Source organism: Sus scrofa, chromosome 1 (assembly GCF_054392235.1).
Source record: "Sus scrofa isolate SSC_HxYL_T2T_F1_AM1 chromosome 1, Sscrofa_HxYL_maternal_Yorkshire_Landrace_v2.0, whole genome shotgun sequence".
Lineage (NCBI taxonomy): Eukaryota > Metazoa > Chordata > Mammalia > Artiodactyla > Suidae > Sus > Sus scrofa.
Window position 1 is genome coordinate 44,857,238 of NC_139383.1, and position 24,893 is coordinate 44,882,130.

The window sequence follows — 24,893 nt, forward strand, 5'->3', positions numbered from 1 at the left end:
AATAGGAAGCATGTTCCTGGCACTCTGTGAGCTCCATGGTCCCTAAGAACTTGCAAGAAGTGAGCAAGTGAGATAGGAACATGGCACTGTTGATCATACTGATTACCTGTTTTGTGATTATTTTTGCTACTCGCCAGCCTTGCCAGGCCCCTGACGACTTTATGGCTGCCAGTTCTCCAGGACATATCATAATTGGAGGTTTGTTTGCCATTCATGAAAAAATGCTTTCCTCAGAAGACTACCCCAGGCGACCAGAGATCCAGAAATGTGTCGGGTGAGTAAAGCCTCAAAGAACACAATTAGACTTCAAGATTATACCATAAGACTAGGGCATGTAAATGTTTATTTGTATTAACATCTAAATTATTTTAATAAAATGTAAGCTCATATTTTTAAGTTGCATATAGTCTTGCAATTCTTCCTTAAAAGAGACACATATTAGCACTACATGTGTAATCATCTTCCAAGTATAGAGGCAATGAATGCTTTCCATTAAATTATTTATTTGGATTTTGCCTAAAACGAATAACCCCTGAAGTCACGCGATAAAACCAATGAAAAGACACTGTAGCCTGTCCACTACAAACATATACAGCACATCTGTATTTTCATCTCTCATGAACATGGGTTGTTTCAAACCTGGATCTTTATGTAATCCTTTGTTTAAAACAGACTTAACATTTTTATCTACACTGACATGTTTTTCAACACTATGAATGCTTTCAGATAAAATGTAACCCCACATTTCACAAAGACTCCTTCCTGGCATTTTCCCCATAAGTTGGGCACTTTGAGCTACTGTCATATTAATCACTGATTAACAGGAATACCAGTGAACACCCCAAAATAATTAATTAAGATTTTCAGAGCACTAAATTGGCACCAAAGAATGACTGCATAATCATAGGCCAAAAAATAAGGATGGAAAATGCTAAAAAGGCTCATTTGACCAATAAGCAAATTATTCTGGAAAAAAAATCTCTGAACATCCTTTCACCTTATTGTCACTCCTTGAGAGAATAGCATTTATTCAACACTGAACATGTACTGATCAAATATGTGCTTTACCGAGGCCCTAGTCTAGGCATGAGGGATACTGAGGTAAATACCAAAGTGCTTCGAATATTCATGGAACTAACATGAGGTGGACTCTGAAAACAGCACACATTTTATTTGTTAGACAGATCATCACTTTAACCTTTCTTTCTTCTTTGTTTCTTTCTTTAACTTAAAAATTTAATGCTCATTTGCCAAACTCCACATTTAGATACTCTGCAATGACAAATAGCATTATTTGATTAGCAATTTATCATAAATCAATGAATTAAAAAGAAACTTGAAAATATCAAAACCCTGAACAAAAATATCCCCTTTTATTCACTTAAGAATACTTACTGAATTCTTACTATGTATTAGGTACCTTTTGTATATAGTGGTGGGTGAGATAAACTTGATCAGTAATCAAACAATTCAGTGCTCTAGAATAATCACAGGTCCAGAAATCAACTGGGTAAACCCACTAAAAGAGGAAATATCTGTGCCTTGGAACTTAAATAGTGCACATTACCTAGGAGGAAGCTATTGGGCTTTTATCCAGGGCCTGTTTTATATGTAATTCTTAAAAGTTTTATTAATCTGGTTTCTAACCACAATAGACTAGCATCAGAAAAGTAAAGTAAGTCTAAAAAAGCAGATACTTGGATAACAATAAGATGCTGGCATCTAACTACAAAAGGGAACGAAAATCAGATAATCTACAGTATACTGAAGAATATTAAATTGAATACTCCAAATGATCCCAAATTTAATCAATAAAGGGTTAAATCCTGTTCTGAAGACCCCATGTAAGAAACTGTAGGTTCCTATATACCTTTCAGAAAATTTTCCATTAAAAATTTAAAAAAATAAAATACAGATCCCCCCTTCATTGATTCAGGAATTTATTATAAGGCAGAAATGAAAATAAAATAGGATATCACCATGTCTGTAGAAGAAGTATGTTCTGATTTAAAAAAAAAACTTGTTTCTCAACAGCTTTGAAATATCAAATTTTCTTCAAACTCTTGCCATGATACACAGCATTGAGATGATCAATAATTCAACACTATTATCTGGTGTCAAACTAGGATATGAAATCTATGACACTTGTACAGATGTCACTGTGGCAATGGCAGCTGCTCTGAGGTTTCTCTCTAAGTTCAACAGCTCTGGAGAAATCGTGGAGTTTAAGTGTGACTATTCCAGCTACACGCCAAGGGTAAAGGCGGTCATAGGTGCTGGCTACTCAGAAATAACCATGGCAGTCTCCAGGATGCTGAATTTACAGCTTATACCACAGGTGGGTTTTATTCTAGCTCTATGTGTTGGATTTGGTCATATTCTTTATTTTGAAAAGATCAGGATAGTCTGGAAAATGTGTTTCGGAGATGCTTTGACTTCAACCTTTCTCTTCAGTCAAAGAGAGGCTAGGCTATTACAGATAATATAGTAATCAAAGCACCAAGGAGTAGTCACCCCTCAGTCTGTCAGGTCTACTTCCTGAGAGCTTTCAGCATGACTTGGATAAGACAGAAATTTCTGGGCACCTCAACTACCTTGTTTCTAAAATAACATCAGTCAGTTATTAGGAACAGAATTGAAGGGGAAGTGGGGGGTAAGGGAGTATGGAAGTCAAGGAAGACTTCTCAAGGAGGTGACATTTAGCCTGAAACTTGAACGAATGGAGACAGCCAAGAGAAGATGGGGGAGGAAACAAGAGTATCCAGGCTGAGAAAACAGTAAGTGAAAAGTTGAAATGTCCAAAGAATAACAAAAGGTCAATATGGCTAAATCAGTTTGAGCAGAAAGAAGCAGAGTAAAAGACCAATTTGTAGAGACTGACAAGGGCTGGGTCATGTAAGCTGCGATGTGGTTTGCAATTTTGTTCTGAGTATGATGGAAAGGCTTTGAGAAGAGTTGAGGAACTACTTAGCTTCCTATAATGCCAGCTGATAACCAGGAAATAGCAAATGGTCTCTGAAAGACAAAAGCACATATTAGAGAGCATTGCACTAAGTTCCTTCACGTTACTCAGAGTCAAACAAGCTCCCTTAGCTTTGATTTTGAGCTACTAACTTTTATATCACATCACTCTGTAACTCACTAGGTTACTGCTTTCTAAGCTCAGCAAAGATTAGAAACTAAAAGTTAGAAGAGGCTTATTGCAGATTATCAAGAAATGAAATGACCATCTGATATAAGTAAACAGATAGAAATACATATACATTTATGCATAAGAAATATATAACTTTCTGGAAGTAGACTAAATGAGTACAGTTCTTGAGAGTTCTGTTATAGCCTAGTGAGTTTGATAACAAAAAGCTTAAGTCCAAAACAGAACAAACAAAAAGAATTATTCCCCCAAATAGCTCAGAGATGAGGCTTTGGCCCCAAATTTCTAGACTATGTGTAAGATTAGTTAGGTTACAAGTAAGAAAAGTAGACTATTTTTTAACAAGGGTTATTTAATGTAAAATTGTAATTTCCATGGTAGACTACACAATAGGAGAGCACGCCCTCCATAGGTAACAGTGATTTTACAGAGGCCCAAGTCGCACAGTGAAGGTGAGCATAGCAATGTCAGGCACCAGGAAGGGAACTAAGATTTAGTGACTGTCCACTGTGTGCTAATATCCATATAAATTTTCTCCTTCAATCTTCACAAGAATCATGTCATTGAACAGGCAAAGAAATGTGAACTAACTTTGCCAAATTTATTAGAGTCAGGATTCTAACAGTTTGTTGGACTCCAAAGCCTATTGTCTTCCTGCATTACCATGTAGCTGCTTTAAATAGTAAAAAAAAAATCACTGACAAAGTGTACAGTGCAATTGCAGCTGTGGAAGATGGTAACTCTCCTTAGACTAAAATCTCCAGAGCTGTAAATTAGGGAAAACTCTGCACACCTTAGGTAGGTTTCCCAAAACGCTGCTGTCCATTTGAGTAGATTAGGGGTCAGGAAACTGTAGCCTGTGGGTCAAATGTGGCTCTCATGCTCTTGTGCTGTCACACTAAGAATAATTTTTACCTTCTTAAAAAGATTATAACAAAAAATACTATATATATAGAGAGAGAGAGACAGAGAGCCAGAGACTATATGTGACTGACCAGTATTTTACATGTGGTCCTTTAGAGAAAAAAAAATTCTGACCTCTAAACAGATGATTATTTGTCTGGATGCTTTATTTTGCCTAGAATAAATATCACCAAAGTCGTTGTTTATACAAATTTTGAACAAAGTGTTCCAAAATTCATTTTGCTCCTTTGACTGGCTGTATTTTCCCATATTTATCTCTAAGTCTTTAAATAATATCCACTATTGTCTCTGGCCTGAAATATAAGATAGATAGAAATGGACATAGGCATGTGGGTGGAGATATAAGGTAGAATCTTGAAGGACTTCTACTATTCAAACAGTATTAAATGATTGAAAAGCACTGACTAAATCACCAGGTTCTAAATATCATGATTTAAGCTATTTATAAAGTAGTCCCTCAGAGGTAAAGGATACAAGGGATCAAAGAATTTAGAATATATTATGGAAACTCACAGAAATCAAAGAGAAGCACACCTACTATGAATAGCCACCTGCAGCTCATCAACACCGTAACAAAGATGTTGTCCCTTTCCAGGTGAGTTATGAATCAACTGCAGAAACCCTGAGTGACAAAATTCGATTTCCTTCATTTTTACGGACTGTGCCCAGTGACTTCTACCAGACTAAAGCAATGGCCCAACTGATTCGGAAATCTGGCTGGAACTGGATTGGCATCATAACCACAGATGATGACTATGGACGACTGGCTCTCAACACTTTTACAATTCAGGCTGTGGCAAATAACGTGTGCATAGCCTTCAAAGAAGTTCTCCCGGCCTTTCTCTCAGATAATACCATTGAAGTCAGGATCAATCAGGCACTTGAGAAAATCATAGCAGAAGCCCAAGTTAATGTCATTGTGGTGTTTCTGAGTCAATTCCATGTTTTCAATCTCTTCAGTAAAGCCATTGAAAGGAATATAAATAAGATCTGGATTGCTAGTGATAACTGGTCAACAGCCACCAAGATAACTACCATTCCTAATGTTAAAAGGATTGGTAAAGTTGTAGGATTTACCTTTAGAAGAGGGAACATGTCCTCTTTCCATTCCTTTCTTCAAAATCTGCATATGTTTCCCAGTGATAATAACAAGCCCTTAAATGAATATGCCATGCTCTTGGCTGCCTGTGCAGATGCTAAGGACAGTGATTTGAGTCAGTGCATTTCCAACTATTCTCAGGGGACTTTGGCCTACAAGGCTAACAAGGACATAGAAAGGAACTTCTCCCTGAGAAATGACTTCCTGTGGGATTACACTGAGCCGGGATTTGTCCACAGTATTCAGCTTGCAGTGTTTGCCCTTGGATATGCCATTCGGGATCTGTGCCAAGCTCGAGACTGTCAGAACCCCAATGCCTTTCAACCATGGGAGGTACTAACTCACACATTTGAGAAAATTCTTCTACCATCATTTCCTTCCTTGCTTTAGTTTACAAATATTTATATAAACCGCTTTTAATAAGTAGATATTTCCAGTGTTTGAATAATCTGCATTTCTATCTTTAGTTCTTTTTTTTTTTTTTTTTTTTTTTTTTGAGCAGAGAAAGGTTTATTGCAGGACGATGTAAGGAGACAGGTGGCTTGTGCCCAAAAAAGCCCTAAACTCCTCAAAGGGTTTCAGTAAAGCATTTTTAAAGGCAAGTTGAGGGAGGGGCGTGGCTAATAATTACAAACTTCTTGGTGTCAGGTTCCTTTGTTCTTAGTAGCTATCCACATAGGTCAGGTCACAATGTTCCTGCAAAGTATGAGGTTACCAGGGCTATCCTGCTGTAAAAACCACAAGTTAAGTGTCCAAGCCAACTGACCCAGTTAACTGCCAGATATGTGTATGGACACCTCAGATCATGCAGCATAAATCAATTCAACAGATGACTGCAGCTGCGGGACTCAGAGGGTCCCTTGGGGAAAGCGGAGCGTAGATGTGGCTTACTGAGGGGCAGGACACCAGAGGTGAAGTCCCAGAGAATAATCATTGGCGTCAATTATTTGTTCTTAAGGATAATTGAGTTTTTATTTTACCTTCACCTCCAACTCTAACCCATCAAAGTTGTGTTCTTTTATTTTCCGAGAAGATTCTGTTGATAGTGCTATTCTCCTTTGGTTTATGGATTTGTATCTGATCTTGCAGTTTTTTAAAGCTTCATATTAATTATCTCTCTTAATGTTCTTAACAAATACAAGGCCAGGCATGATTAATGATCCTTTTTATTATTGCTAAACACTATGAATAAGGAAACTGAAGATAAAAGTACCGGAAGTATGACTCTAGTCTGGATCTTCTGCCTCCATACCTCTTGCTTTTCATGGTATCTCTGGTGGTTGTAGTCTCAATGCCTCCAGTTATGAGTCTTACTTAAGGCAGTCTCCCTAGGACCCAGTCTTATTCATGAGTGTTGTTGGGTCAGTCATAACAATTCCTGCCATATCTCAGGTTTAAATGAAACATGAATTATGTAAAAGAAGTCTTTCCCCTTCTCCTCTTTGATAGCTCTGTGGGTTAAACTCAAATTAAAGATGAATGTGGTCAGGAGTTTCCCTGTGGTGTGGTGGGTTAAAGATCTGGCATTGTCACTGCAGAGCAGCTTGGGTTAGTGCTGTGGTGGGGGTTGGATCCCTGGCCTGGGAACTTCCACATGCAGCCAAAAACAAAAACAAAAACAAACAAACCAAAAAACCCCCGAACAACTTAATGTGGCCCTATTCAGTGAACATTTCCCATGGTGTTTTTAAAATGTCCATACACGAGGCATTTAAAAGCAAACTGCTGCTTTATATGATAAATTTTACTCCTTTAAAACAAATTTTTCAATCATGTATATTCAAAGCCAAACTTGTCTGTCTTAAGGCAGAATCATACTCCCCCAAAATATATCTTAAATCTGTTAGGGGAAAAAAAAAGGTAAAAGGGAATAAGATCCAATTCTTCTGATCACAAAAGTGAGTGTCCAGGAAAGGCTATTTCTACTTGTGTCATTTTTACTTTAAACACCCATAAACACAAGCTCCAAAGTCTGAGGTGATCAGCTTACATCTGAGTGGATCATATGATGGTCATAGGATGTTTTAAGTTGCTCATTTTGAAACTAGTTTTCACCTTGTAAATGCAAGGCAACAAAACCTAAGGAAGAGGTAAGACCAGAGATTAGGAATTTTATTTTCAATCAAAACTCTCCTTACAAATATACATACATAAATATGTGTGTGTATATATATATGAGGTTTCCAGGGCTATCCTGCTGTAAAAACCTTTTTATTATTGCTAAACATTATATGTCTAGTGATTTAAGATGCCTGTTTGAAAGCATACTCTTAGAAGTGTAAAACTTTAATGAAAGACTGGTAAAATAAAATAAAATAAAATAAAACCTGTAAGTTAAGTGGAAATTACCACATGAAATTTTAAGAATGAGAGGTTGAGAAAGAGGAATGCAGAGAAAATAAAAATCAGATAAAGGGGAGAAGCTATAAAGACACTCAGAAGGGGAGTTCCCGTCGTGGCGCAGTGGTTAACGAATCCGACTAGGAACCATGAGGTTGCGGGTTCGGTCCCTGCCCTTGCTCAGTGGGTTAACGATCCAGCGTTGCCGTGAGCTGGGGTGTAGGTTGCAGACGCGGCTCGGATCCCGCGTTGCTGTGGCTCTGGCGTAGGCCGGTGGCTGCAGCTCCGATTCAACTCCTAGCCTGGGAACCTCCATATGCCGCGGAAGCGGCCCAAGAAATAGCAACAACAACAATAACAACAACAAAGACAAAAAGACAAAAAGACAAAAAAAAAAAAAAGACACTCAGAAGGAAAGAGAAATACAAATAGCAATAGCTATTTATCCACCAGAGACCTGGGAAAGTGTTTTACATCAGGAATAGGTCTCAAACATGCTGAGGCTAAATCTTGAGAAAGTATAATCGAAGCAGAGTCTTCTAAAATGTTTTATTTAAACACTAGAAGCCTGGGATCAGTCTGTATTCCCCTGGGAGCATGGTTATCTAGAAACAAACAGAAACAGACTGGAAAGGAGGAACAGATGCCTGCCTTGCTCTTTTGATCATGAGTGAGTGAGCCACGTTTGTGCCAGATTCAGAAGGAAAAATAATGCAAACAATTGTCTTTTTATAAAGAAATCTCTATAGACATCAAATTTGAAAGATCAGCAACATTTAGGGTCACTAATCAAAGATATATTCCTAAAAATTATTTTGTCCCCTGGCAAAATTCACTAGTATTTAAAAAATACTTTCTGAATGGTTTTAGATTCAAATAACTTTAAAGGAATTGGTTTTCTCCAAAATTTGAGGATAATCTTTCCTTTGGCTCTTCACTTGGTGATATCCATGAACAGAATTGAGGGACTGCACAGTCTTACTTACCTACTTAGTTTCATCTCAACAGATTTTTTCAATGTTTCTCCTATGTGTGAGGATGCCACCTCCTTGTAGTGAATAATGATTTTGATTTTCCTGCTTTCCTTTCCTTTGGATGATATACAAGGTAGGATGTGATGTACGTGGGATGAGAGAATGTATAACAGTCAAACTACTAGTCACACAATTAGTTAGCAAATATTTGTTGGATGTCTCAGTGTTTCAGCCATTGTATTGAGTGCTGAAAATATTATAGAGAACAAGACAATTCTCGTCCTAAAGGAGTCACATGTCTAGTGGGGTTTACAATGAAACAATTAAGGAGCTGATTACAGTGCAGAATAACGTATTGTAATGTTCCATATAAATACAAGATGGCAGGGAAGCGTATAATTGAGGCAGCTAATCCAGTATTAGCAATTCAGAGAACATTCTCCAAGTTCATGACATCTCTGGTGAATGTGATAGATGAGCGGGAGTTAGGCAGGATAGAAATACTCCAGTAAAGTCACAGAAGTGACAGAAAGCAAGACATCTTTAGAGAGCAGAAAATACTGCCTTAGAACTGGAGTCATTTGTAGAAATTACAGGCAAAGGAAAGTGGAGGGTGAGTGAAGCATCCATCATTAAGGCCTTATCAATCAGAGCATCTCTAACTTGGATGGACAGTTAAATTACGTGGGAATCTTATTTTCATGTTGAAGCTAATTCAGTAGTTCCAGTATGGGGAACCTGAAAGTCTGCACTTCTAACAGTCTCTCAGGTCGAGCTGATACTGCTGGTTCAAAAACCATTCTTCCAATAGAAAGTTCGCAAGCTATGTTAAAAGGCTTGGACTTGAGAGAGCAAAGGGGAGCCAATTAAAGCTATCCTTATTTTTATTTTAAAAAAATTTTGGTCACACCCACAGCATAGGGACATTCCTTGGCCTGAGATCAAACCCGAGCCACAGCAGTGACAACACTGAATCCTTAACCATTAGGCCACTAGGGAGCTCCTGATTAAAGTTATTTTTAGACAGAAGAGTGATGTGACTTGCTTCCCAGTATAGAAATAGCATTCTTACTGCAATGTGCATTGATTAGAGGAACACAAGACAGACAGGGAAAGACTAATTTGGAAATCCAGACATACAATAAGGATGCTTTATATTACAGGTATAAGTACCACAGGTACTAAGGGTGCGACAAGGAAGATGGAGAGGAATATACATGGATACTTCAGAGGAAAGATGAAGAGCAATTGGAGACAGAGTGGATGTAAAATATGACAGAAAGAAGCAAAGATGTTGCAAATGGTTCTAAATTTTTGGGGCAACCAATGCCATTTGCTGAGATGGAAAGAGAAAAAAGTGAAGGTCTGGTGGGGAGAAGAATTACTACGCATTCTATTTTGGAGATAATTGAATTTGAAATTATGATAAATTCAAGTGTAGTTGTCTGAAAGCCAGAAGAGAGATGGTCCAAGAAGGGAATGATTTTGGAGTGGTAAGGAAAATAATAACGAATTAATTTTTAAGGTCTACTATACTAAGCATTGACATACATCATCTCTAATCTTTAAATGCTATGGTAAATCCACAGAGTGATGTTCACTACACTTAATCCTGGAGAACTGGCAAGAGGAAGTGTTATTGGTGACTGAGACTGGAAGCAGTTTAGCGACAGAGGGGACTTCAGCAGTAAGGGTCTGACTTCTAGTCACTGAAATAGTTAACAGTGAAGCTGTCCCAGCCTTAGTCCAGTGTGATTTTTGCTACACCATGGAAAACTTTACAAAAGAAAAAGACATAAGGTGCAGATGCAAGAGATAGAAGTATGATTTCTCTGCTATTCTCTAATTTACGTAGATGCCTCTTTTCCTAAGCACAGACTCACTCATGGCGATGCAGTGGACAGCAGAGCAGCTGGGGACATGGAAAACAACATCAACCACAACAGCTTAACTGGAGTGGCCTCCTGGCCTTGTGTTCTCAAAAACAGGTCATTACCATACAGAGGTGAATTATATAATCATGGAAATGCAAATCCTACTCTCTAAACTTTGTAGGATCAAATTACAGTGAGGTTCAGAGTCTCTGAAAAATAATGGGTGGAAAAAGCCTTTAATAGCTTATTAACTGTAGCATTAATGTTCAAAATTTACCTTAATCGAGAGCAACTCTTTGATAGAATATTTAACAAGTAATGAAAGCACCATTTTATTTGCTTCCACTATCTTCCCCATAGAGGACAAACAGAATTATACTAGTTTATTTACATCATACATTGTTAACATTATTTACAGAAGGTATATATGCTAGAGACTTACTCTGTAAAAACATAATTAAATGCAGGAAAAAACTGGTGGAAATTATAGTTCAAATAAAAGAATGGAAGAGGAAAAGCTCCCAAAAGAACTAAGTAACTGGGGCTTATGGATGGAACAGAAGAAAAATCAATACACACGTAGACATGGGAACATTGAAGGTGGGGCTTTACTTCTATTTTTTTTCCCTCCATATTTTTTGTTCCAGGCAATTGCTGGAATAAGATTTTGTTGGTTAATTCTACCATGTTAGATCTGATATCTTGCTTCTTTAAAACAATACTAATTAAGAAAAAAATCAATGTATATACCTAAGTATACACACTAAAATTTTGCTAAAGTGATATTTGGTCATTGACATGACCATTGTAGGTAACATATTTATTTAAAATACAATTTGCTTTTCTTATATTCTATTTGCAAAAAAAAAAAAATGAAAGGAACATTCACAAAAGAGAAAAAATAGAAAAAGTATAATTCGATTCAAAGAGAATAATTTCTGCCTTGTTCTATAGACTTTGCACCCAACAAAAGCCACATAAGCCTCACAGATTTAGAGGCATGGGCCCAATGTGTTTTACTTAGCCATAATTATATATCAAGCTAACAGTGGAGTCAGAACTGCTGTTTTCCTCTCCTTCAGTCCAGTATTCTTTCTCTGCAGTGCAAACTCAATATGGCTACCTCATTTGTCAATAAAACATTTTGTGTTCTAGCTGTCCTGCATATAAATTCTCACTGTACAAATTAAGTGACAAGAAAGTAATTTTTCATTATATTTCTTTCTTCTCAAGTTAAAAAAAATCATTTTCTGAACTAAATTGGAAATAGAATTGAGAGGTCACCTTACTATACTCTCATTTACTGAAACAGACTTGAAAGCCATTGGAGATGATAAGATCTGCACCAAATGAGTAATAAAGTATGGATTTAGAGGGAAGGCACTAGCAGTTATCTTAGGCCCATCAATTTAACTTCTCAGGCAGGGACACTCTGAAGTACATGCCCCAAGAGCAGGGTGTGGTGCTATTGTTACTGGACTGTCTCCCAGCTCTGCAGCTCTGTCCCCTTAGCCTTCAACAGAAGGATGGTGAGCATGACAACTACAGATTTGGATTGCCTACTCAGAGACCCAGGCTGACTGTGACTCCAGACAGGAAGGATGAATTTTCCTGCTTTCCTTAACTCCAAATGGCACACTGATGATTGATTTCAGTCAGGTGGGAAAAAGCAGTGAGGAGATTTGAAATCGATATATCTTTCGGTGCAATGGAAAGACCCCAGAATGAAAGTCAAGATGTGTGTCCCCAGACAAAGTACTTCACCCCTTGGCTGGGATCTTCTCTGAGAAAAGAGGAAGGGACCCCAGCTCTGCTTCATTCACTGAGTTGTCACGGAGTAAAAGGACATCACAGATTTGAATATTAGCAAGTAATATATGGATATCAGGTGACATTATTAGTTGATAGACTCAAAGTATTTTTATTTATTTCTACAATATCCCTATTAACTAATAACAGGTATTTTATTTTATTTTTTATTTTTTGTCTTTTTTGCCATTTCTAGGGCCACTCCTGAGGCATATGGAGGTAGGTTCCCAGGCTAGGGGTCTAATAGCAGTTGTAGACGCCAGCCTACGCCAGAGCCACAGCATTGCGGGATCCGAGCCACGTCTGCAACATACACCACAGCTCATGGCAATGCCGGATCCTTAACCCACTGAGCAAGGCCAGGGATTGAACCTGCAACCTCATGGTTCCTAGTCAGATTCATTAACCACTGAGCCACGACGGGAACCCCATAACAGGTATTTTAAAGGCATTAAGCTAAACTTTATTAACTCAATTTATGCCAGATGCTGGGCTAAATTGTTTACATGCATAATTACATTTAATCCTTAAAATAATCCCATTAGGTAGGTTTCTTTTACCTCAGCCAAAGCCTAGAAAAATATTGTAACTGTCAAGACCATACTACTAATGAAACATGGAACTAGAATCAGAGCCCAGGCATCTGCCCCAGAGGACTCATTCCGAAGTTTTGCAAGGTGGAAAAATAAAGATGCTCAGATGTTATAGGCTAGAGACGCTACCTTCATAAACATTAACTTGCTTTCTCAAATTTACAGAGGAAGATTTTGGTGGAAATGAGGCCACAATTCTCAAATTGTTGCCTAGTGGTTAATAACCTTCTCAACTAGTTACCACACTCACTGATCCAGAATGTCCTTTTTCTAATTTTTAGGTGATATCCCTTGTAAGGTAGTATTATACTTAGGGTAACTGATATACTTAAAATATTTCTATCAGTCTTTGTTTCTGTTTATATTTTTCTTAGTTACTTCATGTACTGAAAAATGTGACATTCATGGATGGAGGGAGCTCATTTCATTTTGATGCCCATGGAGATATGAATACCGGATATGATGTTGTGCTCTGGAAGGAGATTGATGGCCACATGACTATCACCAAGTTGGCACAATATGACCTGAAGAATGATGTCTTCATTGTCACAGACCAAGAAACAAGAAATGAGTTCAGGAATCTTAAGGTAATTTTGTGACTGGCTGCTTTGTATTTAACTTAGTTGGTAATTCAACTGCAAAGTTCTTGACCCCACCAGGACCTCCAGTGATCCTACCACCTGTTCTCTGTCTACAGCTTCCCTCCTTAAATTCCATGGTCAACTTGTATATCACTCCCTTGTACACACCCTCAATCCCCTTGCCCATCTCTTTCTCTTCATCATATATATTGGACCAAAGTATAGTTCTGGTTAAAGTAAACTCTCTGCCTAATCAGTGTAGCCCCCGTGTAGCTGAACTTGGCCAAAACAAACAAAAAAGAAAAAGAATAGAAAACCTACCTTGCCGACTATTCTCACTTGAAATTCACGATCTCTAACCTACAGTGGGTCCTAAATGCTACTGAGCATTAATATAATTTCTGCAAGAAGGGCTGTTTTTATTTGTGACAGGACATCTCCAGACTTTGTAGGGGAGACACTTAATGAGGGGGAGATGATGGGATAACGGATAACTGAGTGGAGCTTTAGGGACTAAATGGAAGGGGCTGACAACAGTGAAAAGAGGGACAAGTCTTCCTTTCTGATAGAAACACCCAGAAATAATTCAGGGAGGTAGTAGGAACCAACATTATGTGAATCAACTAGGTCAGATTTCAAGATTCACTTGTCAATATGCAGGCTAGTTGGAGTATCAGCATTTTTGTAAGTCATCAAAACCCATAATCCACAATACCAAACAATCTTAAACCTATTGATAGTCCCAAATTACCAATACTAGACTTTAGAAGGTCTTTGCTGTCTGTCTCTTATGTGGGGAGAGAGAAGGAACTGTGTTGCTGGGAAGAAGGGTTTCGCTTTTATCCCCCTAATGATGTACAACTTTATCTCATAGTCAAATCCTTTTGTGTCTTCTGAGCATGATACAGGAGTGTGGATACTTCCGATTAAAAGTTTTCCCTGGGGAATCCATAAGGCAGATAACCTGCCAGCTGAAAACCCAGATCAGCAATAGCTGTGGTGAGAGGAAGAAAGCCATCTCTTCTGAACACAAGGCTACTAATGTTGGCTACTTTTCTCTCTCAGTCAGGTCATTTTCAGGTCCCAGAGGAAAAACTAGTTAACTAGGGACTTTGTGCCAGGCTAGCAATAGTGTTAAGAGAATCTAGAGAAAGCCTCATTCTGCTTTGGCTTCCCCAGGGTAAGAGTAAGACAGTAATTTTTTATCTCACAATATGTGCCATGAGTTAGGGATTATGAATGAAAAAAAAAAAAAAAGCTGAAATACAAGGAGGTAATAGCTATACTGGAAACAGAGGGTTCCATAAAAGTGGGATGCTGTGTGTGACTCACATTGTGACATGCAGAATTATAACCTAATTTCTCTGGATGATTTAAATATTATTTATATATCTAGCATTATCTTTTTAACTAGTAAGTTAATGGGTTTTTAAATCAAAATTTTCCTGTTTTTTAAAGTTTAGATTGGACATGCTCCTTGGATAGCATGATTAATAACCTTCTTCAAAAGAATACAAAAATCCAATAATTTACTATTTTCTTATATAGTTGAACTCTTTATACACCACAGGATTGAAATTTTCCAAACATCACTTCTTTCTTTACTTCTACCACTACACATTTTGCCTTTGCTAGGGACTTTCTAAGAGTTAATTTTCCTTATTTGCTTACAAATGTATTAATGTGACAAAAACTGTGTTCTTCCTAAGCAGTTTCACTATCTGAACTATTTTCTATGTTTTAAACTTGTTGAAATTCCTCCAGAAAAGAAAACAATTCTATTACACTATGAAAAAAAGAGACCAAAATACTGTTTTGTAAATAAATCTTTTAAGTCGAAAACAGGATAAACTTTTTTTTTAGGATGAATTTTTGGAAAAAAAAAAAAAAAAACTATTTGGGATTTCTTTTCTCTTTGCAGCAAATTCAATCTAAATGCTCCAAGGAATGCCTCCCTGGGCAAATGAAGAAAATCACAAAAAGTCAACACATCTGCTGCTATGAATGTGCGAACTGTCCTGAAAATCACTATAGTAATCAGACAGGTAATTACACTCACTACAATATGTACACTGACACACCTGACCCATGTCTCATAGGCCAATTTTTTTATATGAAGTCTATTTTATTTATTTTTTTATTTGAAAAATAAAAGATGTCTTATGTGTCTGCTAGATTAAATTCCAGTGAGATTTCATTTGATCATGAAATCTGCCCTAGTATAGCAGCAGATGCACAACCAATACGTAACAGATATAAAAGTAGCTTTATTTCCAAGGGAAAATGTCATCCCATCCACTGGACTTCCTCTCAGCACCTCTTACATTAATACACGTTCTCTGCCAATTTTTGTCCATGTGTGCCCCACACAGACATGCTTGACTTGTAACTTGAGCACAATATCTATAAATAAATATATGTTGAATTAACTAAACTGAATATGATGAAAACCCAGAGGTGTGCCTATCCTAGAGATTGTGCTATTCCTACCAAGAGCTAACAGCGAAGCCTAAGAAGAAAGAACCTTTCATGAGAAGAAGAGGGGAACCACTGGCAGAGATGAGGTGCTCCTCGCTGATTACCTGCCAAACCTGTTTTTAACAATTTGCAAAGATCAGAACAAAATACACAAGTAAAGAACAAGAGTGAGGTCAGCAGCCTTTGATGTCCTAAAAAGAGCCATGAGTGCTTTTCCTGGAGTTAAGCCTAGTTGAAAAGCATTAAATTCCCCGGTTTATTGTAGTATTCGTACTCACCTTCTATAAAAGCTGAGAACCCCAGAGCCAAAAGAGTTCCCAAAAGTTCATTCTTTTTCTTTATTGGCTCCAAGAAGAGAAGTGTCCCAATGTAAAAAACTGCAACAGTGTTCTATCAGTGTTTCATCAACATGCCATTTATCTCAACCTTAGGAGGGCTGTGCTGTGTAATGAAGTAATTGAGTGGAAAATATTCCAGGCAATATGGTATCCAGCAACTGCCGGCTAAGTGGGATAAATAAAACACCAAGAGAGTACACAGCATTTATTTCTCATAAAGATATAAGAGTCTTGAAGTTCCCGTTGTGGCACAGTGGAAACAAATCTGACTAGGAACCATGAGGTTATGGGTTTGATCCCTGGCCTCGCTCAGTGGGTTAAGGATCTGATGTTGCTGTGAGTTGTGGTATAGGTCACAGACACAGCTCAGATCTGGCATTGCTGTGGCTGTGGTGTAGGCTGGCAGCTGTAGCTCTGATTTGACCCCTAGCCCGGGAACCTCCACATGCTAACGGTGGCCCTAAAAAGAAAAAAAAAAAAAAAAGATATAGGAGTCTTTCAAGATACAATCTGGGTTTTCTTTTGAAAACCAGGACAAGTTACTTCCAAGAAGTGTAGAAGACGAGCACAACTCTGGAGGAAAAGCAAGAATTTCAGGAGAGCTGAAAAGACATCATCTCCTATTCTTCTCTATGTTTCCAGCACACAGCTCTTGTGCATAAACAGGGCCAATAAATGTTCACTGAACATGAAATGGCAGATGCTAGCAGCAGCGGTTAAGGGGAAGACAGAGAAGAATGGATATTTGTAGGAATTAGGATTTAGAAAGACAAGGAGGCTGGAAATGTGGTGAAGCTTATAAACAGAAACACAACTTGACTTTGACATTGATGAAGAAAACATAGGCACCGTGGAATGTAATCAACTGGATGATAGGCGAGAGGCTTTTTGAAAGAAGCTGGGACTCCATCTTTAGGGGGTAGGAATGGGGAGACAAATGCAATCATATTCCCAGACAGCCCCTCTGACATCAACTCTTTATGCCACTCTGCAGGCAGGATCGGCATAAATCACTTTCCAGCTTATCACTGCCTTGTGAGAGGCTCAATATTACTAACCTCTGGGGGAAAAAACTAAACTTTAATTCTTCACCAGCTGTCACTGACTACAATCTTGTGTTATCTCGCTTTCAGAGAGCAGTTAGGGTGGCCCAGCCATATTGTCTCTGTTTTTAAAGGAACTGCAGCCTTATTTATAACAGTAGCTCCTGCCATATTAAGTGTCTAATATGCTCTAAGCAAGGCATTTTATAATTACTATCTCACTGAAGGCAGCATCTCAGTGAGACAAGGTCTATTTTTTATTTTTTTTATTTTTTTATTTTATTTTTTGGTCTTTTTGCCATTTCTAGGGCCGCTCCCACATCATATGGAGGTTCCCAGACTAAGGGTCGAATAGGAGCTGTAGCTGCCAGCCTACGCCAGAGCCACAGCAACATGGGATCCAAGCCACGTCTGCAACCTACACCACAGCTCACGGCAACACCGGATCCTTAACCCACTGAGTGAGGCCAGGGATCGAATCTGCAACCTCATGGTTCTTAGTCGGATTCGTTAACCACTGAGCCATGAAGGGAACTCCCAAGGTCTACTTTTTAAAAAAGGATTTGGAAAGAGGCTCAGAAAGTTCAATAACCTTATTGAAGATTACAGGAACTGCAAGTGTTTTGAAGGAGAGTTTGAGATACGTCTGGTTCCAAAGAGGCTAGCATCTATCCTGAGTATATTCATTTCCTAAAGACTAACAGCCTAGACGGCTTTTTCTCTTCCTTTTTTTCTCTTCCCTCTTCCTCTTCCCTCACCATCACCCTTTCTCTCTCACCTTCTTTGTGTTGTGTGAACGCTTTATATTAATAAGTAACCAATGTGACACATCTATATCCGTTTTTCAGTCAGATTATGAGGAGTCTCATTTGTAGTATTGCAGACAACCACCGAGTTTAAATGTTTGTAGTGTAACTGAATCTCCTCTGTCTTTTAGATATGGATCACTGCCTTTTATGCAACAATGAAACTCACTGGGCCCCTGTAAGGAGCACAATGTGCTTTGAAAAGGAAGTGGAGTACCTCAACTGGAATGACTCCTTGGCTATCCTGCTCCTGGCGCTCTCTCTACTAGGAATAGTGTTTGTTCTGGCCATCGGCATAATATTTACAAGAAACCTGAACACACCCGTTGTGAAATCCTCCGGGGGATTAACAGTCTGCTATGTAATCCTCTTCTGTCATTTCCTCAACTTTGCCAGCACAGGTTTTTTCATTGGAGAACCACAAAACTTCACGTGTAAAACCAGGCAGATGCTCTTTGGTGTCAGCTTTACTCTCTGCATCTCTTGCATTTTGATGAAGTCCCTGAAAATTTTGCTGGCCTTCAGCTTTGATCCCAAGTTGCAGAAGTTCCTCAAGTGCCTCTATAAACCCATCCCCATCGTCTTCACTTGCACAGGGATCCAGGTTGTCATCTGCACACTCTGGCTAATCTTCGCAGCACCTGCTGTGGAAGAGAATGTCTCCTTGCCCAGAGTCATTATCCTAGAATGTGAGGAGGGATCTATCCTTGCATTTGGCACCATGCTGGGCTATATTGCCATCCTGGCCTTCATTTGCTTCATATTTGCCTTCAAAGGCAGGAAATTACCTGAGAATTACAATGAAGCCAAGTTCATAACATTTGGCATGCTCATTTACTTCATAGCTTGGATCACATTCATCCCCATCTACACTACCACCTTTGGCAAATACTTGCCAGCTGTGGAGATCATTGTTATTTTGATATCTAACTATGGGATCCTATGTTGCACATTCTTCCCCAAATGCTATGTTATTCTTTGTAAGCAAGACACTAACACCAAATCTGCCTTTCTCAAGATGATTTACAGTTACTCTTCCCACTGTGCAAGCAGTCTTGCCGTGAGTCATGTTTCACTGGACACCACCAACAGCAATGTCACAACAACCAGTCGCAGCTCTGCTGGCAAGTCTGCAGCCTGGCAGAAAAGGGAAGATTTTCAGGCACAAGCATTTGCATGCGTATGCAGAGAAAATGCTACATATGTATCTAATGCTTTGCCTCGAAAAAGAACTTCAAGTATCTGAATGAGTCTTTAAGAGAAGGTACACTCCAACATAAAATGTTTCTAGGGTCTTTGCCTTAGGGATGTGCCTTTACTTTCCAAGTCAATATATCCCATACATTTCTTCACTACTGCTATCTTCACCAAATTTTGCTTGAACACTCCCTCTGTTCAACCATCTGTTTAACAAAGAAAATAGAGCCCTCAACCTGAGACTCCTTTCCTTCCTCACCACCTCCATCTGCCCCAGTCTTTACCTCCTTCCTCTTGGGCCCATAGTTAAAGGTACCTCTTCTATTCAAAATTAGCCCATAATGCATCATCCTTATTCCATCCTCTTCTCAAACCCCTTTCTGTGGGTTCTCCTCTGCTCCTGGGCATCTTTACTTTCCCACCTCATCCGCTCAATTCAGCTAAACAAGCACTTGAGCAGTTACCATGTGCCAGGTGATATGCTAAATATAAAGGTATTCAAATGGCTGTAAGCCTCCAAGCTCAGGGAACAACAGGTCAGGGCTGGTGATAAGGATTTTCCTGCCCCTTCACATCAATCCCATCCTTACAAAATGGATAAACATAAAAAATAACATTGTCTCCAATGATCCTGACATTCTCTTTAGCTACTGCTCTCTCCCTCCTTTTCATAACTGCATGCTTGAAACAACAGTGCCATGATGGACTTGTGACCCAATAGTTCTGAGACCACTGAAATCTGGCTTCTAATTGTACCACTTTGCAAAACCAGTTCACAGAAAAATTCCCTGAGGCTTTTTGTCTGTCAAATCCAATGCTCATTTTAAAGCATTCACCCTCTTTTAATGGTATTTTTATGGTATAATTCTTCCTCCTTGAAATTCTCCTTCTTCATTCCCTCTGTGATTTTTAAAGCTTTCAGTTATTTCTCAACCTGATGTAAAGACTCTTTTAGTTCTACTCTGACATCCCTGACCATTGGGTTTTGGTCTCCATTGCTGGCAAGTCTTCCTCTACTTGCCTCTTAAATGTGGGTATTCCCCAGAGTTCCTTCCTCAATCTAAATCTTCTTTCCCTCAACACAATGAGAGCCTTGCTACAATATCATCATCCTCATGTCTTAACTTTGATCCAGACAACTCCCGAAACCACATCTCTGGTCCAGTTCATTCTCTAATCAGCCCACCTCTTTGTCCCTCTAACACTTCGAAGTCAGTATGCCTAAAATTTAATCCATAATTTCCTTCTCCCAACTCCTCCCCTCCTGTTTTCCACTTCTCAGAATGCTGCACTACCACTAGGCTAGTCAGAACCCTGAGATTCATCCTTTTCACCCTTAACTCCACAATCTGCTTCACCCATCTCTACTTTCTTTTATTTTCTAATTCCTGCATTTTAGCAAACCCTTGCCAAGATCTCTACCCCTGTCATAACTTCCTTAATCTAGGCTGTCATCACTTCTTTCATAGATTATTGCAATAGCCTTCACATTTGACTCTGGTCTCTCAATGCTTTATTCTAAACATTTAGAATAAATGTTGCCACTCATTTCCAGGAGATATGTTTCTACAGTAAAAACCTCTTCATGTTACTCAGTTGTCAAATAAGTCAATACTCCTCCTACAATAAGTCAAAACTCCTTATCCCAATGCTCAGCCTCTTCAAGTCTGGCACCAACATCTACCACTTCCTGCCTGGGAAATGGCCAGCTACTGGACAATTTTTTTGTAATTTATTTAATTTTACAGTTGCATTATTTAATTATAATTATCATAAATTCTTTGATAGAAAGGGAATCAGAATCAGATCTAAGAAGACTTCAGCATTCCAAGAATAATGTCAAATGACCCCTTTCATGTTGGATTATGCACTTATTTACTATGAGATATATTTCTTCTCCAGAGATTCCTTGTTTGTGTATCAATTGTAGATTTTTGGTTTGCAGTTATTCTGAAGTTTTGATAGAAGAGTCTATATGTATATGAGATTGTTTTAAATTGTTGTTCTCTTAATTGCAAGTTCATCTCCAGTGTCCTGCATTTGTACCCACCTCTTCTCATGATTTCTGATTTTGGTGGTATAATTGTGCATGGATGATTTCGTATCTCTACTGTATATATACCTTTCCTGGTGAGCCTTGTCATTTGTCGCATTTTTGTTTCCTGTTGCTGTCTTTTCTTTCCTGCCTAGAGAAGTTCCTTTAGTATTTGTTGTAAGGCTGGTTTAGTGTTGCTGAATTCTCTCAACTTTTGCTTATCTGTGAAGGTTTTGATTTCTCCTTCAAATCTGAATGAGAGCCTTGCTGGGTAGAGTCATCTTGGTTGGAGGTTTTTTCCTTTCATCACGTTAAGTATATCATGCCACTCCCTTCTGGCCTGCAGAGTTTCTGCTGAAAAATCTGCTGATAACCTTATTGGGATTCCCTTGTATGTTAGTTGTTTCTTTTCCCTAGCTGCTTTCAAGATTTTCTCTGTCTTTAATTTTGGTCGCTTTGATTAATATGTGTCTTGATGCATTCCTCCTTGGGTTTATTTTATATGGTACTCATTGTGCTTCCTGGATTTGAGTGAGTGTTCCTTTCCCATGTTAGGGAAGTTTTCAGCTATTATCTCTTGGAATATTTTTTCTGTCCCCTTCTCTCTCTCTTCTGCTAATGGCACCCCTATAATACGGATGTTGGTGCCTTTAACATCCCAGAGTTCTCTTGAGACTCTTCATTTCTTTTCAATCTGTTTTCTCTTTTCTGTTCTGCATCTGTAATTTCTGTTAGTCTGTCCTCCACCTCGCTTCTTTGTTCTTCTGCCTCCTGTATTCTGCTGTTAGCTGCTTCTGGTGAATTTTTTATTTCAGTTATTGTATTTTGCATCTCTTCTTAAGTTTTATATCTTGTATGTCTTTGGTCAGTGTTTCCTGTAAGTTATCCATCTTTGCCTCCAGTTTATTTCCAATGTCTTGCATCATCTCTAGCATCAACAATCTAGTCTTTTTCCTGGATGCTGAGAATCTCCTCATCGCTTAGCTGATTTTCTGGGGTTTTTCCTTTCTCCCTCATCTGAGTTATAGTTCTTTGTCTTTTCATTATTAGAGGTTTTTGGTGTGGTGACCTTTTTACAGAATATAGAGTTGTAGCCTTTCTTACTTCTGATGTCTGCCTCCCTGTGGCTGAAGTCAGTATGGGGGCTTGCTGTAGGCTTCCTGATGGGAGGGGCTGATGCCTGCCCACTGGTAGGTGGAGCTGATTCTAATCCCTCTGGTGGGTGGGGCTTAGTCTCTGGATGAGATTAGAGGCAGTTCTGTGCCTGAGAGGTCTTTAGGGAGTCTGTTTACTGATAGGTGGGGCTGTGATCCCACCTGGATTGTTGTTTGCCCTGGGGCTTCTCAGTGCTGACTGATGGGTGGGGCCAAATTTTTCCAAAATGGCCACCTCCAGAGAAAGGCACAGCTGCTGAATATTCCCAAGAGCTTTGCTTTCAGTGTCCATCCCTCACAACAAGCCATATTCACCCCTGTTTTCCCAGGATGTCCTCCAAGAACTGCAGTCAGATTTGACCCAGATTCCTATGGAGACCTCGCTCTGCCCTGTGATCCAGTGCATGTGAAAGTCTGTGTGTGCCTTTTAAGAATGGGGTCTCCGTTTCCCCCAGGCCTGTGGAGCTCCTGCGCACAAGCCCCACTGGCCTTCCATGCCAGATGCTCCAGGGGCTCTTTCTCCCAGTGCCAGATCCCCACAGGTGAGGGTTTGATGTGGGGCTCAGAACTTTCACTCCTGTAGGTGAGTCTCTGTGAACCAGTTAGTTTCCAGTCTGTGGAGCTTCCCACCTGGAAGGTATGGGGTTGTTTATACAGTGAAATCGCCCCTCCTACCTCTTGATGTGGCCTCCTCTTTTTCTTCTGGAGTAGGGTATCTTTTTTAAGGTTTCCGGTCCATTTGGGTGGAGATTGCTCAGCCTTTAGTTGTGAATTTTGTTGTTTTTAGGAGAGAAGTTGAGATCCAGTCCTTCTATTCTGCTATCTTAATCCTCTCTCCTGAACATTGTTTGTATCCAGACCCCACCTCTCCTCAAGCTGCCCTGATGTCCTCTCCACTCCTCGTTCATCTAGCTGCTCCACTAGACACAAGCACCTCCCCTTCTACCAAGCCTTCCTTTCTGCCTCTGTTATAGCACCTATTACACTTTATTGCATTTATTTGTTTTTATTATATTTTTTCCTACTAACAGGTCTACTATGTACCAGGCATGGGGAATATAAAAATGATAAAAATGAACAAGTTCTTTCCTCTCAAGCAAGGAGTTTGCATTCTAGTATTTTCACCATTTTGCACCGAGCACTCAATTCTTCCTTAGTAACAGCTCTCTCAATTGCTCTTTCCTCTCCCCTGTACTGTTACTATTATCATCATCACAATCTAGGCTCTTATGACTTCATCCCTCTGTTGCTGGAGGATGCCAACTATAGTTACCTGCCCCAAGGTTCTCCTTTTAATACAAAGAATGCATCATCCCAGATTAGTCATTCTCAAGTTAGTTGCAAAACTATCCTTCCCTAATCTAGAAAAAATGATACAAAGGTACTTATTTATAAAACAGAAACAAACATAGACTTCAAAACCAATCTTATGTTACCATATGTGAAACCACTGGGGGAAGTTACGAGTTGGGAGGGTGGGGCCAACATATACAAACTACTGTATAAAATAAATGATTAACGAGAACCTGCTATATAGCACAGAGAAATCTACTCAATAGTTAAACAATGGATATGTTTATATGTATGATTGATTCACTTTGCTGTACATCTGAAACTAATACAACATTATTAAGTCAACTGTACTCCAATAAAATTAAACCTAAAAAAAGTAATAACTTCCTACTGCCTTCAGAATTAAGTATAAATTCCCCTACTTTGCTAAGCAAGACCTTCCACGGTCTTACCTCAAAGTAGAGTGAGTGTTAAAAACAAACAAACAAAACCTCCAAATAAATAAAAAGAACCAAGATATTAATCCCAGGTGACAATTTAGCCTCAATGTATTTCCATACAATGTGGTGATAATATCTCACAAAATTGTTAAGTGTGTAAAATATTCTGAGGTACATGAAAGGGTTAAGAAACAAGCATTCTCTGGAGTTCCCTTCGTGGCTCAGTGGAAACAAATCTGACTAGTAACGTGAAGACACAGGTTCAATCCCTGGCCTTGCTCAGTGGGTTAGGATTCGGTGTGCTGTGAGCTGTGGTGTAGGTCACAGACATGGCTCGGATCTGGCATTGCTATGAGTGTGGCATAGGCCAGTGGCTACAACTCCAATTTGACCCCTAGCCTGGGAACCTCCATTTGCCATGAGTGCGGCCCTAAAATTGAAGACAAAAAATAAAAAAAAAAGAAATGAGTATTCTCTTTGTTATTTCACTGGCTCACTGTCCTGCTGATATGAAAACAGTTTCTCCTATTGACACGAGAGCAAAGCTGTGGGAGAGCTTCCAGATTCTTGAATGTGATCACACAAAACAGACATCCCAGCACTGTTGTGCCAATAGAACAATAAAAGGAATATTGTTTCATAAGAGTTGTGAGTTTTACTACAGTTATATAGCTTTTGACAATTATTCCAGGAGAAAAAAAATATGCTACTCAATTTATGAAATTAAATGAATCATTTGAACCCAAAGCTACTTCCTTGCTACC

At 39.0% G+C, this 24,893-nt stretch overlaps 2 protein-coding genes and 1 long non-coding RNA gene across 4 annotated transcripts in view; 2 read left to right on the forward strand and 1 right to left on the reverse strand.

Annotated features, from left to right (window-relative positions):
• Positions 1–24,072, forward strand: GPRC6A (G protein-coupled receptor class C group 6 member A). 2 transcript variants are annotated; one of them, XM_021089187.2, is made up of 6 exons: positions 1–274; positions 2,035–2,338; positions 4,671–5,507; positions 13,139–13,351; positions 15,267–15,390; positions 18,142–24,072. In XM_021089187.2, exons 1-6 carry the CDS (start codon positions 81–83, stop codon positions 19,254–19,256), a joined length of 2,787 nt encoding a protein of 928 aa, XP_020944846.1. In that variant the 5' UTR covers positions 1–80; the 3' UTR covers positions 19,257–24,072. The 2 variants fall into 2 exon arrangements, with proteins under 2 accessions (XP_020944846.1, XP_084814495.1); XM_084958369.1 differs by lacking the exon at positions 4,671–5,507.
• Positions 1–24,893, forward strand: part of PHF3 (PHD finger protein 3) — a 1,103,753-nt gene that overhangs the window by 663,153 nt on the left and 415,707 nt on the right. The gene's annotated exons all lie outside the window — the stretch shown is intronic.
• LOC110260274 (uncharacterized) overlaps positions 6,121–24,893 on the reverse strand; it is a 29,407-nt gene continuing 10,634 nt past the window's right edge. Inside the window, exon 3 of the long non-coding RNA XR_002343262.2 lies at positions 6,121–7,253. This is a non-coding gene — a long non-coding RNA (uncharacterized LOC110260274). The remainder of the gene's footprint in view (positions 7,254–24,893) is intronic.